The sequence below is a fragment of the Leucopleurus acutus genome, assembly GCF_964270905.1.
Source record: "Leucopleurus acutus genome assembly, chromosome: 2".
Lineage (NCBI taxonomy): Eukaryota > Metazoa > Chordata > Mammalia > Artiodactyla > Delphinidae > Leucopleurus > Leucopleurus acutus.
Genome location: NC_139143.1, coordinates 86,193,026 through 86,210,476, shown reverse-complemented (window position 1 = coordinate 86,210,476; position 17,451 = coordinate 86,193,026). Strand labels below are relative to the sequence as shown.

The 17,451-nt window shown below is 44.1% G+C and overlaps 2 protein-coding genes and 1 pseudogene across 5 annotated transcripts; 1 reads left to right on the top strand and 2 right to left on the bottom strand.

Annotated features, from left to right (window-relative positions):
• Positions 1-335: 335 nt before the first annotated feature.
• Positions 336-6,150, bottom strand: PEX11B (peroxisomal biogenesis factor 11 beta; the record flags this gene model as incomplete). 2 transcript variants are annotated; one of them, XM_082834185.1, is made up of 4 exons in its annotated part: positions 336-1,585; positions 4,449-4,650; positions 5,059-5,174; positions 5,936-6,150. In XM_082834185.1, the coding sequence occupies 4 exons, from the start codon at positions 6,148-6,150 to the stop codon at positions 1,180-1,182; spliced, it is 939 nt and encodes a 312-aa protein (XP_082690311.1). In that variant the 3' UTR covers positions 336-1,179. The 2 variants fall into 2 exon arrangements, with proteins under 2 accessions (XP_082690311.1, XP_082690310.1); XM_082834184.1 differs by having other exon boundaries at positions 5,994-6,059.
• Positions 6,151-6,480: 330 nt separating this feature from the next.
• Positions 6,481-11,502, top strand: LOC309976197 (gonadotropin-releasing hormone II receptor-like; annotated as a pseudogene). The gene is made up of 3 exons (XR_014327217.1): positions 6,481-7,228; positions 10,221-10,422; positions 10,914-11,502. The product of XR_014327217.1 is annotated as a gonadotropin-releasing hormone II receptor-like (transcript).
• A 96-nt stretch (positions 11,503-11,598) lies between these two features.
• On the bottom strand, positions 11,599-13,474 carry RBM8A (RNA binding motif protein 8A). Of its 2 annotated transcripts, none has more exons than XM_082861733.1 (6): positions 13,214-13,474; positions 12,875-12,934; positions 12,670-12,744; positions 12,353-12,489; positions 11,924-12,060; positions 11,599-11,812 (listed from the first exon to the last, which is right to left on the bottom strand). In XM_082861733.1, the coding sequence occupies exons 1-6, from the start codon at positions 13,278-13,280 to the stop codon at positions 11,767-11,769; spliced, it is 522 nt and encodes a 173-aa protein (XP_082717859.1). In that variant the 5' UTR covers positions 13,281-13,474; the 3' UTR covers positions 11,599-11,766. The 2 variants fall into 2 exon arrangements, with proteins under 2 accessions (XP_082717859.1, XP_082717858.1); XM_082861732.1 differs by having other exon boundaries at positions 12,670-12,747; positions 13,214-13,471.
• Between the last annotated feature and the right edge of the window lie 3,977 nt (positions 13,475-17,451).

Sequence of the window (17,451 nt, the reverse complement as noted above, 5' to 3'; positions counted from 1 at the left end):
CACAAACCAAGACTTACCATCTCCATTCCACTTAGTTCTGTTTGTGACTCTTAGCCTATGCTGCCTTATGGCATTATATAGTTTTTGGAGGAACTATAAACCATGAACTGGTATGGGGTATGCTTTGTGGAACAAGTATTATTACTTTAACATTAGACCCCCATCTCCTCAACTAAGCTATAAACTTCTGAAGTTGGGACCATGGAGCCTCTTAGCTTTCTGTATCTCTACCACTTAGTATTATGCCCTACATACTGTAGATGCTCAATAAAAGTCTGTGGATAATGATGCCAGTGGCTAATCCTATGGAAAACCCAAACCACAGTGACAGAAACAGGGGCCTCAGATGACCAGAACACATGGGACCAGACCAAACATCAATGAGCAAACTGATCTTTAATTTGCTAACCTGGAAGGCTTTGCTATCCATCATGGGCTTGGGCCTCAGCTATTTACACAGAATCACTATACAGTATTTACAACAAGATGCTAAACATAGCATCATTCTGGATAGGCAAAGAAGGGGTATGGAAAGGCTAGAACAAGGCCCTGAAATCAAAGTGTAAGCAGAAACCTGCAGGTGTGAGTGGAGGGAAAGGTAAGGGCAAATCATGAGAAAGCTTGGTGAGGTAGACATGAGAGAGGAAAAGGAAGCATGAAACTACTTCTGGTGCATGTGGGAAGAGTCCACTGGGACATCAAGCCTTCAAAATTAAATCTGGAGTCTGAAGGGGAAAATAACAGCCACAAGTCACCTTTGTGAGGAAAAAGAAGAAGGCAGTTAGAACCTTATAGACCATACCTTCTACCTCCCATACCAAAAAGTAATCCTGCTGATTAAATTCCTATGACAGGGAACTGAGAAGGTACAAAAGAGATACAGAGACAGAACCTTAAATAGACTTAAGAGACAGTAAAAAGAGTCAAGAGAGACACAGACAATGCAATGAAGGAGGAAAAGAACAAAAGTTCCAGCAGATCTGAACATGTGAATCATCCAAGTGACTTCACAAGTCACCTCTCCTCACCTCATCTTCCCCAAAGCTCCTCCCTCTTACTCCCAAATCTCTGCATTTTAGCTTTAACCAAGGAGTGGAGTTAGAATGAGGCCAGTACACGGGGACAATCTAAAATTCCATCTCACCAATTCAGATCCCCTCCTTATCCTGTACCAGAATATCAGGGCTTGAGTCGGAGCCAAGGGCAGATTAGGGTGAGAATAGACAGGATGGAGGACACGAGGCCACAAAGTCCCACAATTCCAGGACCACAGCGCCACAGGCCTAGTTTGTCCAGTGGAATGAAGAGATCACAGGCATTTCTGACCACATCCAGCAGGAGAGGGGGATGACCTCGAAGGACCCGAGCCAGGAGCAAGACTCGGAGCCGAAGCTTCAGAGCCACCTGAGGCAGACCTCCTCCTGGAGCCCCTGGACCCCCAGGTCCCCCAGTTTCAATTCCTCCTGGGACTCCTCCTCCAGAACCCTTCAGTCGTCGACTACAAGCTGAAGACTCTTGTTCCATCAGTAGGCGAATCTCATAAGCATCACGACTCAAGTTCATGATGAGGGAAAACAGATAGTACCTGGGATACACAGGGGAGAAAGGTCAGTACAGATACATATACCCACTTAGCATATCCAACAGAATATTTAAACTTCTTTCCCCCATAGTGCAAAAGGATTACATATTAGAATACCAGAAGTGAATGTTATTACCCACTATTAGAAATGTCCTTCCACCTTTCTGTAACTAATGAGTTTATGTGTACCTTAAGATTCTGGCTTATAATAATGAGCATCACAAAATATTCTAAGATCAACCTCATATTTCACTTTTCCACTTGGCAACCCATTAGCATACACACATTCAACTTGAACTACAATAATGCAAAATTTTTTAAAAGAACACCTTCAGGACTTCCCTGGTGATGCAGTGGTTGAGAATCCGCCTGCCAGTGCAGGGGACACAGGTTCGATCCCTGATCCGGGAAGATCCCACATGCGTGGAGTAACTAAGCCCATGTGCCACAACTACTGAGCCTGTGCTCTAGAGCCCTCGAGCCACAACTACTGAGCCCACATGCCACAACTACTGAAGCCCGCGCGCCTAGAGCCCGTGTTCTGCAACAAGAGAAGCCACAGCAATGAGAAGCCCGCGAACCGCAATGAAGAGTAGCCCCCACTCACCCCAACCAGAGAAAATCCCGCGCACAGCAATGAAGACCCAACGCAGTCAGAAACAATAAATAAATAAAATTAAAAAATAAAATAAATAAATTTATGAAAAAAACACCTTCAGTTGTTTCAAAGACTCAAACACATAGACCATTTAAATCCAATACTTTTGTTAAAAGAAAACAAACAAAAAAATGACGCCAAGCTTGCCAAATGTGTTAGATTATAAATTCCTTAAGAACAGTCTACGTTTTTTGATTTTTAATCCATTCTGACAACAGTGGTCTGTATTCAATATAACCGTTCTACCTCTAATATATATTCTGAATCCACATCTATCTATTGTACTCCACCACCACAGTCTAAGCTACCATGATATCTTGCTTGAACTACTACTTTAGTCTTTTAACTGGTTTCTCCACTGCCACTCTTGTCCCCCACCCCCAAGAATCTAGTTTCATATAGTAGCTGGCATAAACGTAAATCACATTATACCCTTTCTTAAAACTCTCCATGGTTTCCTTCCTATCACATTTAGAATAAAATACCTTAGACAGGCTTACAGAACTCAACATCTGACCCTGCCTCTCTAATTCCATCTTGTACCATTCTTTCCTTCAATCACTATGCTCCAGCCACACTGGTTTCTTTCTATATTTTGATCCCATTAAGCTTGTTCCTGCTTTAGGACCTTTACACTACCTCGTCCCTCAACCTGGACTAATCTCTTTCCAAAATCTTCAAATGGCTGGCTCTTCCTTGCACTTTAGGTCAGAGCTTACATGTCACCTCTTCAGAGAAGACTTCTCTGACCCTCGATTCTAAAGTAGCAAACCATTTACTGTCTATCACATGACCCTATTTTAATTTCCTGCACAGCACTTACCACTCTCTGATGTTTTTCTTATTTATTGTTTCTTTGTCCCCTCCCATTACAATGTGAGCTCCATAGGAGCAGGGATGTTGTTTGTCTTTACCACTGTGTCCCTTTGTCTAGACCAGTGCCTAGCACATAGTAAGAGCCGAATAAATATTTACTGAATAAAAGTATAAACATGGCATATAAACTCTTCTAGGGAGTTGCTTTTCCATACCACTCCAGCCATGCCTCTGCCCCCACCCTTCATACACCATAAGTCTTGTTATAACTGTAATCACTGAGAAAGATGAAAAGAAAAGAGAGACATAAGTGGAGATGGAAAGATGCTAATATAATATAAAATAACAAAGCAAATCATAGGGAAACAAATAATATGTATAGAGATCATTTTATTCCCAAATCATATTCCTTTCCACCTTCATTACAGCCTGCTCCTTAGTCCAAGCCAACATCATTTCTTGGCCATATTAGGACATCTTCTCCTCTTTAGCGTTACTGCAATCCATTTTCCGCACTACAGCAAGGGGGATCTTCTTTAAATGCAATTTGAATCATGTCACACCCCTACTTAGAACCCATTGTACTTAGGATAAAATTTAAACAAAACTAAATGAAAAAAATCCTACCATTACCTAGAAGTCCTTGCATGAATGATCTGGCCCATGTCTACCTGTCCAGTTTGAACTTATGCCCTTACTCAATACCGTCCACCACATTGGCTTTCTTTCTACTGCTCTAATTCCATGAAGTTTTTCTTGGTTCAAGGCCTTAGAATGAGCTATTTTCTGTTTGGAATGGTCTTCTCTGCTACTGTTTGCTTTGTATAACTTCTACTCAGACATCAGGTCTGAAATAAAATTTAATTTTCTCTAAGAGTTCTTCTCTGACCTTTCAATCTAAATTAGCTCCCCCTGTTATGTATCTCATAACACCCTGTACTTCCCACAAATATTTGGTTTGGTGATTATTTGTTTTAATATCTGACTCCCCTACTAGACTAGAAGCTTCATGAGAGCAGGAACCATAGCTCTTTGGCTCTTTGCTTTATTCCCTGGCTCACAGTAAGCAGCTACTAAGTATTTTTAGAATCAGTGAATGAACGAGTAAGCAGTGAGGGGCATAAACCTGTGGTATAGACAAAAGCGGAATTAAAGCAATGTAATGAATATCTAGTCTTGTCCAATCTTAGTCATTCATCATGAAAGAGCATCTGTCTTCCATCTGCCCCCATTCATTATTCTCTGATGGTTTAAGATCTAAATGAAGGTTAGAAGCCAAGTGATTAGGATGTGTATATTATGGGAAGGCCCTAAAAGATCATTCTCTCATGAAAGGCAAGCTATGCAGTATGGAGAATATGATAGGTCTTGTAGGATAAAAGGATATCAAACCTGAATGAACGCTGGGCCCACTTCTCCTGATCCACACGGGGAGCAAGTCCAGACTTTCCAGCCCACAGGACATTGTCACAGGCGAAGTACAAGGCTCTATTGAGGTGACTAACAGTGATGCAGAATCTCAGGACAACATCTGATAGGTGCACAGCTCGTTTGGCTGACTCAAGGGCATCTGCTGAGTTACCGAGGCGTAGAACTTGTGGGGATTAGCAAAGAAAAGGAAGGATTTGAAAGTAGAGAGGCAAACAGACAGCAAGACACAGAAAAAGAGGGAAAGCAAGAGAGTGAAAGTCGAGCAAGTAGTAGAAACAATAATGAACAATTTTTTAAAAAAAGAGTAGAAATGGTTCAATTTTTTTTACGTCCAATTTTTATCAATTTGTGTCCCAGTTTAGTTTTCTCAAATTTGCCTCATTCTTTCCAATCCTTCATTACTCTTCCACCGGCTCTCTCACCTCAATCGGGAGGCTTGCAGAGGATACGGGTAGAGGCAAATGAGGGAGAATCGGCAGAGAAGGTCAAAAACAAGAAGGAGGGACTAAGGAAGAATAGCTGGGGATGGAGGAAGTGTTGAGGTAATAAAAGGAAAGGCACAATTACTTACGCTTTCTCCCTAGGCTCAGATGACCCTCCAGTTGTCGAATCTGTTTCTGTAACTCAGAACTGGCCCCATGTTTCTGCAGTGCATGGCCAAGAAGGGAGCAAGCATACTGGGCGGCCCTGGAGGAGAGAGAGGAGAGAGAGGTAAGGCAAGGTGGAGGCCTCCCTCCTCTCCCCCTCAGAAATGTACTTCAAAAGGCAAGTATGGTGTCCCCCTTCCCCTGTTTGAGACCATTCCCTTTCCTCCTCTTCATGGCCATATCTCACTGTTTCTCCTCCAGGCCAGGGGAAGAGACAGGCGTAAGAATAAAAAGGAGCCTAGAAGGGGCTGGGAAGCACTACTTCGAACTGAGGAAATAAGGGATCTGATAATGTAAGGCCTGAAGAGGACAATGAAGGCGGCAGGGGGTCCATCACAAGCACATCAGTGTGAGCATGTATGTGATATGTGAGGGAGTGGGGGATAGTTGGAAGACAGGTTATTCTTCAAAATAGGTCAACTAAGAGATTTTCCAGGCCCTTGAGATGAATCGAGACTAGAAGGCAAGGCGGAGGCAGAGGAGCTAGCGGGTGACAGTAGGGTGAGGGGACACGGGAACTTCGGAGTGCCTCCTCCGCTCTGGGAAGAGTCCAGGTCGCTATCTGCCACGGGGCGAACGCTCCTCATTCCACCATCGCCCAGTGAGGAAAGTGCTGGTCTTATGTGAACACGCAACCCTGAGCGGCCTCCCCGCCGGCCCACTCGTGCCTCAGTTTCCCCATCTTTCCCGCGAGCAGAAACGAACCATGGCCTCACGGCCGGCTCAAATCAGCCCCTCTCGGTCCGTCCGGGCCCCCGTAGCCCGATCTGACCCTTTATGACCCCCGTAGCGTGAACTGACCTCGCCTCAAGAAGGTCTTCCTCTGCCCGCCCTCCCCCCATTCCTATTCGGGCCGCACCTACACAGCCGCTCCCGGGCCTGGCTCTGAGCGCTGAAGCGGACCCAGGCGTCCATGACAGCGGCAGCCCCGGCTCCACAGCTTCGCTCCCGCCCCACTTCCCGCCCCTAGTCACGCCTCCTGGACGACCCAACGGCGCCGCGCGAGGGACAAACATCATCAGAAAATAAAGGGAGTGGAGCCGGCCCCTGAAGCGGAACTTCAGAACGAGAAGCCCTTGTCTCTGGGCCTATACCTGCGTGTTTTTTGTGCGTGTCTCCGTCGCCTTGTCCTCTAATCAGATGATCTCTGTTTCCTAAGCACACCTCCAGAGGCACATTCTTCTTTAAATATTCTGGACCAAGGGCGGGGCTTGCAGGAGTCCGGGCGTAGCGAGACTGCGCCGTAGTGCTCCCGCCAGGGCCGCTAGGATAGGGTTGCCCCCAACCCTGGGGTGTTTCCAGCAGAACACCCGCAACACACACACACTCGCACGCTCCGACCGAATCCAGGGCTCTAGGGGCTAAAGAAGTCTATGGAAGTAGAAGCCAGCACCAGATCCCTGTTCCCTGCAGGACCCTGACAGTTGGACAGGTGACCTCCAGAATACAGACAGAGTCTCCAGAGACAGAGGCTTTAGCGGACGAAATTCGCAAAATACCCAACTCATATCCTTAAAAGGAGAGAGAAGAAACAGTGGACGCAGCTAACCTCTTCAAACCCACACTTCACCCCCCTACCCCTTTCCCTTCCAGGTCACCATGTCGGCAGGCAACGGCACCCCTTGGGGGTCAGCAGCGGGATCAGGAGTAGAAGTGGAGGGCGCAGAGCTGCTCACCTTCTCAGCTGCCGCCAAGGTCCTAGTGGGAGTGAGTGTTGCGCTGTTTGTTTCTTCGGCTGGAGGAACCTGGCCGTGCTGTTGTCAGTGCCACGGCCGCAACCCAGCCAGCTCCGCCCCTCTCCGGTAAGACGACTCTTTGCCCATTTAGCAGCTGCCGACTTACTGGTCACTTTTGTGGTTATGACCATAGATATAGTTATGCCACCAGGAATATCACTGTTCAATGGCTGGCCGGGGACATCGCATGTCGGACACTCATGTTCCTGAACTAATGGCCATGTATGCCGCAGCTTTCCTGCCTGTGGTCATTGGGCTCGACCGCCAGGCAGCCGTACTCCACCCGCTTGAACCCCGCTCAACTGGAAGGAAACTTCTGGGAGCAGCCTGGGTACTCGTTTTCCCGCTTGCCTGGAAGGTGAGTGACTTGTCGGAACTCAGGGCTAGACTGGACAAGAATTTGCATATACAACAGGAGCCTTCGGATTCAAGGGGTGTGCTTGGCCGTGGTCACCGTTAATCCTCAGCGTGGGGCCTCTGCTATCTCTCTTGCAAGTTAAGATCATTGCATGTTAATTTGTACTTCTGTTAAGAGCCTTTGTTTTTACTACACTTGGCTTCCACCTCTTTGCCTCCTCCGAGTTCCACTTTCTTCAGATTATTGCAGAAAAACTCTAGGGCATGGTGGAAATATATATGGGAAGACATTAAGAAGACAGTGAAATCAGGGGCTTTGGGTAAAACTTTGTGGTACATTCATTCATCAATTCAGAAACTATTGTGCATCCCCCAGGTGCGTTCAAATGCTCTATCAAGGATAGAGCAACAAAGTCCTGCCTTCAAGAAATTTATAGACTAGTGCAGAGTCAAATTAGTACGCAATTACAATACAGCGTGCAGTTAAGCATTATGCTAAAGGTAAGCATAAGGAGCTAAAGAACTGTCCAAGACCCACTCTTGGACAGTCAGGGAAAGATTCCTGGCTTCCCAGAGATGTTACAATTTGATTCTTGAAAGATAGGTGTTAAGACGAATTACAGCAGGAGGAATGCTGGAGAAGGTGGAGGGTGGATGATCTCAAAGAAGCTGCAGCTAAAGTTAAGGACTAGAAAATGGTGAGTAATGAGCCTGGAGGGGAAGGAAGAACCAGATCACAAATATTAAGCTTGTACTTTATCCTGAGGGCAGTGGAGAGACACTAAAGTAAAAGGTGGAGAATGACATAATCAGATTTGTATTTTTTACTCTAGCTTTATTGTGGGTGTCAAAACTGGAACAAAAGGGAGCATCTGAACTTGAGTACCAAGTAATCAAATCTCAATATTGAAAATGAACTAGAAATCTAGAAAAAAAAAAGCTAAATATGAAGCAATTTCTTCAAAAAAACCAAAACCACTATCACCATCTGGGAGGAGGGTGTAAAGCAGCATCTCTGAGTCTAGGGTTAGGATTGTCAGGGAGAGGGCTAAAATTTCAGTCTCTGGAATAACGCATTACAGAGTCAGATTTAAGATTTGATCCTTAAATCCTCAAATATTAGAAATATAACTAACAACAGTTAGTCTGACTGCAGTTCTAAGACAAACAAAAAATATTGCTTCCAACAATATGTTGCAAACAGGACCTCTGCTACCCAAAGTTTTAAAAAGCAGCATGTTGCCTCAGTGCAAAAGGAATCAGTTGGGTTTATATGAAGCAAATTTTAGATGTGGACTGGGAATTAGAATTAGGATTGCTTTTGTTGTTCGTTTGTATTACTTTGCTCTGTTTTTCCTGAGTCTAGGCTCTACCACTAACTAGCCGGATGACTTTGGATAAATCACTTGAAACATATAGGCCACAAGATTATGGAATAGGAGATGCATTTCATCCTTTCTTAGAGCCTGACAATCCAACAACAACAATGCAGTATCTATTTGCTTCAATAGCAAACTGACGGTAACGTGATTCAGGTGCAAAAGGTGTTATTTTGGGCTCTAAATTAGCGACCTCTTGTATAAATTCTGCATTGCCCATATGTTGCATTTAAAATATTAGCGTCAATAAAAAATTGTTAGTATGGTAAAGGGAATATTGGTGTAGTTAGAAATTATTTTTGTAGACTCAAGTTTTCAAGTATCAGAGGTAAAGACTTCTACAGTAGGTAAATTGCACATAAAATAGGGAAAGGAGAGTCAGAGGTAGGGCTATGGACCAAAACGTAAGTCCAGGAGACTTGCCTATTTTTTAAATTCATTAATTAATTAATTAGGTTGTGCCAGGTCTTAGCAGCGGCAGGCGGGCCCCTTAGTTGTGGCATTCGAACTCTTAATTGTGGTATGCATGTGGGATCTAGTTGCCTGACCAGGGATCGAACCCTGCCCCCTGCACTGGGAGCGTGGAGTCTTCTACGCCACCAGGGAAGTCCTGCCTATTTTTAAACCTCTTCTCACAACCTGTCAAGTATTTCTAGGCATGGTGCAAAATCGCGCCCCCACCCCCCAAGAAAACGGCCAGAAACATATGGACTCAAGATAGGGGAAGAGGAAAGACCACTTCCCAACTAGCTCAGAATAGCCTGATCGTAACTCCAAGCAGTTCATAAAATTGTATGTCTGTGGCTCATACTATTCACCTTTCCTAAAAGTCCCTCATGCCTGCTGAAATCACTTTCCAGATGCCTTCCTTGTATCTAGAAATTTGATACCTACTAAGCTTGCTTGCCTTTTATCAAACTAGTAGTGACTCAATCTACCTTACCTGAAACTCAGGTACTAACCCTGAAGCTCTCAACTGAAAAATACTCATTACTGATTCAAACCAAAAACCCAGCAGTTTACCAAAAAGGAGAAGGGGCAGCCAACAACATTTGGAAAATGTTACATTTTATTATTTAACGTTGTTTCACCATTATAGTTGTACACATGACTATTACTACAGGTCACTTTACACAGTGACTGCAAAATGGCCTGAAATTTTAGCAGCACCCATTTTACACAAGATTTCTTTTTTCCACAGAATCACAGACACATCAGGAAAATAAGTTCAGCTTAAAATGTTGGTGAGGAAAAAAAAAAATGTTGGTGAGGTGGTAGATATATCCTTTGATAAAATGCAATGTTAGAACAGTACTTGAGAAGACAGGGTTCTTTAAGTCCCAGATTTAACAAACATAGCCTAAGAGGAAGATAGGGATTTTCAAGATACATTCCTAACCTTTTAAATATGGCACCATGGATGTACCATTACTCAGCACTGCAGGAAATTAAGAACAAATTGGAATTATGCACTGTATTAGCTCCCAAGTTTTCTCAACAATCTCATTAAAAAAAAAAAAAAAGAATTGGGAATAGATACTGTTGAACTGGTGGGTAGGTTGGCATGGGAGGGGAAAGGGAGACCAGTTCTAATAGTCCTTGACTCCACTCCAGCTGTTCCTGTTCCACACCGTCCGCTGAGCTGGTCCAGTCCCCTTCACTCAGTGTCACCAAAAGCAGCTTCAAGGCTTGATGGCAAGAGACCACCTCTTCACCTTCTGCTGCCTCTTTCTGCTGCCACTGACTGCCATGACCGTCTGCTATAGCCGCACTGTCCTCAGTGTGTCCAGTCCCCGGACAAGGAAGGGGAACCATGGTGAGACCCCAACCCCCAGGCCCTAACCCGTACCCTAAAACTATTGCCTCTAGCCTCATAAATTTGATAGCTATCTATCAAACCAAAAGTGAGTTGCTAACCATATCTCTAGCAGCTGATGCTGCACATAACTTTATTGAATGCCTTCAATTCTAACCAGCCACTAGCCATCATTCTATGAAGTGGAGTTAGCTGGGCAAGAATTAAGGAGAAGGGTGATCAGTATTCCTTTGCTCTTGGACACCAACAAGACTTCAAATAGACTTTGTAGCTTCATGTAACACAACAGCACCTCAATCGAAACCTTTTTTGCAGCACGTCTGTCATAATCTCTGGTGAGAGGGGAGCGTATAGTCCCAGGTTGGGAAGGGGAAGAGAGCTTGTACCATTCTCTTCCTTATAAGGGGAGAGCTCCATCTCACTATTTCTGCCCATCCATCAACTCAGAAGCTGAGTGGTTCTGAATTTGAGTGTATTTTCTAAGTTCCCAGCCCCTGCCGGTGAATTTGCCCTCTGCCGCTCCTTAGACAATCGCCCCCATGTTCATCTTCAGGGTCTGCGACTGGCCCTGCTTGTCTCGCAGACCTTCGTCCTCTGCTAGACATCTTATAACCTGCTGGGTCTTTGGTACTGGTTCTCTCCCACCATGCTAACTGAAGTGCCTCCCAGCCTCAGCCACATCCTTTTCCTCTTTGGCCTCCTCAGTGCTCCTCTGGATCCTCTCCTCTATGGGGCCTTCACCCTTGGCTGCCGAAGAGGGCACCAAGAACTTAGTATAGACTCCTCCAGGGAAGGAGGTTCTGGGAGAATGCCCCAACAGGAGATTCAGACCCTTAGACGAAAGTACAAACAAAGGTGGCAGCAAGAAAGGCAGGAGAAACAAAAGAGACATTCCTATGACATCCATTTGCTCAGGAGAGCACATTTAAGAACAGAATAATTATTCTGTAGTATCATGAGAACATCTCACTTGTACCCCTGGCTCCCTTAGCTTCCAAAAGAAAGAAAGAAATACTGAGCAGTGTTTCTACTTTGACCCTAGGTGAGACTTGAGACTATATTTAATGTAGAAACTCACACAGAATTCAGTCCCTGGAAGAAGTATCTTCACAGTGACCCAGAGTGTCTTACTGTAAATAGTGCTTCAGAGCTTGCAATGTTAGAACAGGAAAATAATTTTAGAAAACAAAAATTGGACATTTATTCATAAGTCAAAAGAAACACTAAGCAGGTAGGGTAAGAGAGTAAGTATAGATGCAGTGAGTTCCACCCCAGCCCTATTTCTCCAAGGCTGCATAGTCAAACGGAATCTCTGGAGAGAACACCTGGACAACAGAGGATGGGTCAGCGACGCCTCCGGTCTGGACTCCTGCTGCGTCTGCGGCCACCTCTAGGGAGAAGGAAAAGGGGCAGGGTCCATCAGAGGGACATAATGCCATGTCCTTATTCTGTTTTGCTCATATTTCCTCCACTAAGATAGTGTTTCCACTCTCCACTTTACCTCCTCTTGCCCTTGGGTGGACCCCGAACAAAACACCAGTCTACGCTGATCGGCTGTCCCATCAAATCCTGGCCATTGAGTCCTTCCATCGCAGCTTGGGCCTCCTTGTATGTTTCATACTCAACTAGAGTATACCCCTGGAACAAGTGAAAAGACAGATTATCAAAACTCCTATTCCACCAAGCTTTTTTCTACTCAAACAGAAAAATCCATAAACTCTAAACAACAAATGTACATTACATATCCCTATTATATATACAACTTGTCTGTCTATTTCTGCCTGTCTCTTTGCTATGTCTAACAAAATCAATTCCCAAAGTCATTTTATTTCAACTTTACTCTTGGCCAACCACAGCAAACATGGGAGAACTACCAATGCTGTCTAAGGTTTTTGGGTGAAGAGAAGCAATGGAGTATCACTCAGAATACCTTTAGATATCCTGTACGTCTGTCCAGGTTGAGGTGGATGTTTTTTATTTCTCCATACTCTGCAAATTTATCATGGATGTCTTCTTCCGTGGCTTCCTCATGGACTCCAGTAACAAAGAGAATCCATCCTTCAACAGCTGTTCGGGAAGGGAGGGAGGTTGTTTGAGACATGAAGGAAAAACTTCAAGCAAGATCACAGAAGTAGCGTGTATGCAGACTCCACAGAGATTGGTTAAGCTACCTCTGACCCCATTCCTACTGGGTTTTATTTCATTGGCCCCTAATTCTCTACAGACAGACAGGCTCCATTTACTTACAGCGCTGTGGTCCGGGTTCATCGCCATCCTGCTCCACGCTGTCATAATCCTCACGCATCCGCGCTCGAGACCCCTCTTCTATTAGAAAGACACAGGAGATCACCGGAAATCCCCCTCCTCCCACTGTTCACCATGAGTCTTTAAGGGGACTCCAAAGCTCGTCGCTCTCGCCATTCTAGACCCCATTCCACCCACAAACACTCACCGGAGCCAAAGCCACGGCCCTTCCGCTTCTTCGCTTTTTCTTTCAGTTTGTGGATGCTCTCTGCAGCCCCAGAAGTGAAAGAATAAGTGAGAGAGATAACAGTTATTTACAACAATAGTCTCCTTCCAAGACATTATCAGAAACCAGACCCCACCACCTCCAGGTTCAGTCCCTTCCCGGCCCGCCCCCATTCCTCCCATCGGGGGCGGAGTCTCCAACCAACCGAAACCCAGTTCCCCGGCTCCCATCCTCCCTGCTGGGGGGAAAGATTATATTTTCCTAATACGTCCTTCTCTCGCACCTTCCCCGCTTCCCGCACGCCGCCTCCACTGTCCTCACCGTCCCCATCCTCATCCATGGCGAAATCCTCGCCCCCGGCCTCATGAAGATCCAGTACGTCCGCCATCTTGCCTAAGCTCTAACTCTCGTCCGTGGCGCTCAAGCACTTGGCTCCTCGGGAAACTGTCGCGGATGGGAAAGGTCTCCAGTCAAGTTGACCAATTAAAAACTAACTCTAAGTCCTGCCCTCGGCGCGGTAATAATACGCAGTGGAGGCGGGCCTACTTGGGGAAGATACCGGAAGTGCTCCTGTAGCCATCTTGAGCGGGTCGCGAGCAGGAGGGGGCAACCCCGTGTGGGACACGCTGGGGGTGTGGGCGGAGTTAGTGACTTACTCTTACCTAGAGCAGACAACGAGAAACACCACTGACAGTGGAGCCCAGCCTAATTTTATTAGAGGGTTGCTTTTCGTCTCTTTTCATTCCATACCAGGAAATGGAAGTTGAAGAAAGTTTTTTCTCTAAAAACTTGCAGGCCTATACTGTTCCCGAGGAGCAGCCGGATCTGTGATGGAAGCATTAAAAAAAAAAATTGTTCGGTCAGCAATGCTGCCTCAAAAAGCTGCTTCTGGAACGTACTGTAGCATGGCCTTTCTCTCTCAGAAAATCAGCAGACCTGGGTGTCCGTGTTGATTGATGAGACAGATATCAACTTTTCTTTTTTAAAAAATAATCTCTCTGGGAATTCCCTGGTGGTCCAGTGGTTAGGACTCCCGCTTTCACTGCAGGCGGGGTTCAATCCCTGGTCAGGGAACTAAGATCCTGCAAGCTGCCTGGCGCAGCCAAAAAAATAAAACTAAAAATCTCTCAAACTCTGCCTACCACCTCTGGGAATTAAAATATCATGGATTTAAACAAAATAGGGGCTTTAGCTTCTTTGAGGATAGTACAGATATTTCACGTTTAAAAACCCAGGAGTTGAGGCAAGGAAAATATTGCCCCCACATTCTGGAATCCGACGTAGGCCTTACACAAACAATAGTGGACTGCATATTCACTTAATTAAATTTTAAATCAAACAGTTATGAATGCCTATATGTGTGTCTAATATTAGAAGAGGTGCTAGCAAGACAAGGGGAAATACTTGCATTAGCAACAATCACTTTATAATAACATTATGAAAGTGATCGTTGCCATCACAACGCACTAAGGCAATAAAAAGATAGTTTCTAATAGGATGGGAAGTAAGAGTGCATTTAAGGGAGGGCTTCCATTTAAACTTGGCCTTTAAGTCTGGGTACTTTTCCAGGCAAAGGAGTTGTATTGAGACTAAGATACACTAATCCATTCTCTGCAATATGTAGTGTGATCTTTTAAAAAATCAGTTGGTCACATCTCTACTAAAAACCCTTACTTGACTTATTTTTGCACTTAGAATAAAGTTCAGACTCACACAGCCTGCTCTGCCTATGTCTCCAAACTCTTCCACCACCATTCTTCCCTCTCACCCATTAAGCTCTCCCTATACTTTCCCTCAACTATGTTCTACTCTTTCCCATCTCTGGACTTTTTGTAACTCTCTGTCCCTGATGTTCTTGCTCCAGCTTTTCACATGGCTAGTTCAACCCCGTCCTGTAGGTCTCTCTGAGATACTACTGTCACCCAGAGGGGTCTTCTCTACTCTATCTTTCATTCTTATTTCCTTCACAGAACTTAAATCCAAATCTTTAATTACCTTGTTTACTTTCTAACTTGTTTATCGTCTGTTTTTCCCCTTAGAATGTAATCCTTATGGCAGAGATTCTTATGTACAACTATATCCTCAAAGTTTAGACCAGTGCCTGGTTCATAGTAGACATTTGGTAAATATTGAATGAATATCAGAATGGCAAGAAATTCCGTATGCCTGATGCTGTGTAATCAGGAAATAAAGCTGGAAATATAGTTTAGGGCCAAACTGTATGTCATGCTAAGGATTTGGAACTTACCCTATAGGCAAGAAATTTTTCTGATTCAATATTTTAGTATTCATAATTTTTAACATTTGCAAATAGCCCCCATACTATTTTCAATTTGTGTTTTTTCCTTAAATAGACTGGCGTTTTAAACAAATTTACACTAAATTTAAATATCACTGCCATAAATGGAAAACATATTTTTCTATTACAAATTCAGCTAAAAGCATAACTAGTAAAAATGAAAAATGTTTGGCCACGTACCACCTAAAATCTTCTCAGATAATACCAAGGGTTCACATACAAAATTTGGGAAGTGCCACTAAACGTACAGATAGCTAAGTGATGGTTTAAGCAAGGGAGTGGTACAGTCATAAGTATTTTAGAAAGAAATCTGATAGTAGTGTGGAGGATGTTAAGAACGAAGTTAAAGACTAATTAGGAAGCTACTGCAGTGGTCCAGCCCCGAGATGATAAAGGACTGAACTAAGACAGTAGATATGGACAAAACAGATTGGGAAGTTTGTACAGAAAGTAAACTCAACAGTAAGTGACTGATTAGATGATAATAGGGAGGCATTGAGGATGGATCTGAGGTTCTAGCTTAGGTAGCTGGGCAGATAATAATTTCTATAGCAGATCTGGGGAGTCAGAGGAGCACGTATGGAGAAATGGTTTTATTTTAGATATGTAAGTTCAAAGAACTTGTGTCATTCAGGTGGTAATGTCCAATATGTGGAAATATAGATGTAAAAGCTCAACAGTTTGGGGGTCTTCCCTGGTGGCGCAGTGGTTGAGAGTCCGCCTGCCGATGCAGGGGACACGGGTTCGTGCCCCGCTCCGGGAAGATCCCACATGCCGCGGAGCGGCTGGGCCCGTGAGCCATGGCCGCTGAGCCTGCGCGTCCGGAGCCTGTGCTCCGCAACGGGAGAGGCCACGACAGTGAGAGGCCCGCGTACCGCAAAAGAAAAAAAAACAGTTTGGGGTGAGAGGAATAGTTTTGAGCATTGTATGATAGTGGGTGCGACTGCCAGCGGAATGGGTAGAGCTTCAGGAGAAAGGGCCAAGAACAAAATTCAGGCTCCTCAAATGTCTGGAGAAGCAGAGGCAGATGTCTTCCCCGAGCAGTACAACCTTATTTCTACCACCAAAAAAATACTAAGAAAAGTTCTTTTTTCAAATATATGTAAAAGAAAAGGTCATTTTAGAGCTCCTCTGATACATAGGTCTCAAGAAAGAATCAATCTGGCTCACTAGACAAAAATCTATTTTTAATTGTATAAAATTATACATATAAAATACATAGAAAGTACTAAAAGCTAAGTAAAACTTTAACACCAAAAGTAGACAGATCAGGGAACAATTTTTCTCAAGTTCTTTGGGATCTTACTGGTTGGTATTTGAGAAAAATAATCCAGGAGGTGCAAAGACAAGTTCTTCCCATAACTCAACACCCCTTAACACTTCCCAGAGAAAAGAGCAAAGGAGAAATGAGGGTTTATGATATCTGGATTATAAATATCAATAAAAATTGAATAGACACACCTATCATTTAATGTAGGAGCCTCTGCTCCAACCCTACATGTGCTTCATGGAATACAGAGATGGAGCTTGGAGAATTCAAGGAAATCCCTTTCAAGCACTAATGCAATTGTTGCTAGATTCCTTGCTTCTGATCCCATATGTACTGGTCACTAAGATGATTTCAAAAGCAAGAAAGCTGACTTTCATCTTTTCCCTATCTGATCCAAAAGAGCAAACTGTAGCCTGTTTCCTAACGCATTTCTAAAAGCAAAGTGTATAATTGTTAAATGGAAAATGTAATTGCAGGAACATTAATTTCCCAAACTCAGTTTAGGAAGTGCACTGAGCTATAATATAGTATAAAGGCGATTACAGAAACAAGGAGAAAATATATCTTAGAGAGACCTACAAAAAATTCTCCCAAAGGGAAATGCTTTAGCTGTACTCCAGATCATTTCTCTCCTATTTTACCCAGGAAAGAGGTGGGGGAAGAGAATAGTATTAAAAACACAGGTAGCTGATCATTGATTCTCTTTCCCCTCCTGCAGTCTCTCATGGTTCCAATTAGGAAGTGCCATAATGCCAAAGTCTCATCTAATTTTTCTGATCAACTCATGCTCTAATAATCAATGTGGAGGAAGAGGAAAGAAAAGAGGGAAAACAAATGTGAATCTAAGGTATATAAATCTAAGGTCGTAAACAGCAGCCACTTCGTGGGAGTAGGAGGAACATAGCCCTCACCAAATTGGACAGATAATGTTTCCAAAGAGAAAAACGATGGGAGGAGAAAAAGGAGGGAAATATGCTTTATCTTCTACCA

Excerpts from the sequence above, each read along its gene's own strand:
- RBM8A (XM_082861732.1), bottom strand. The coding sequence starts at position 13,280 with ATGGCGGACGTACTGGATCTTCATGAGGCCGGGGGCGAGGATTTCGCC. Across the intron at positions 12,061-12,352 it reads GACGTACAGGATATCTAAAG|GGGTATACTCTAGTTGAGTA; the intron begins GTATTCTGAGTG and ends CACTTGTTCCAG. Across the intron at positions 11,813-11,923 it reads CCACCCAAGGGCAAGAGGAG|AGGTGGCCGCAGACGCAGCA; the intron begins GTAAAGTGGAGA and ends CCTTCTCCCTAG.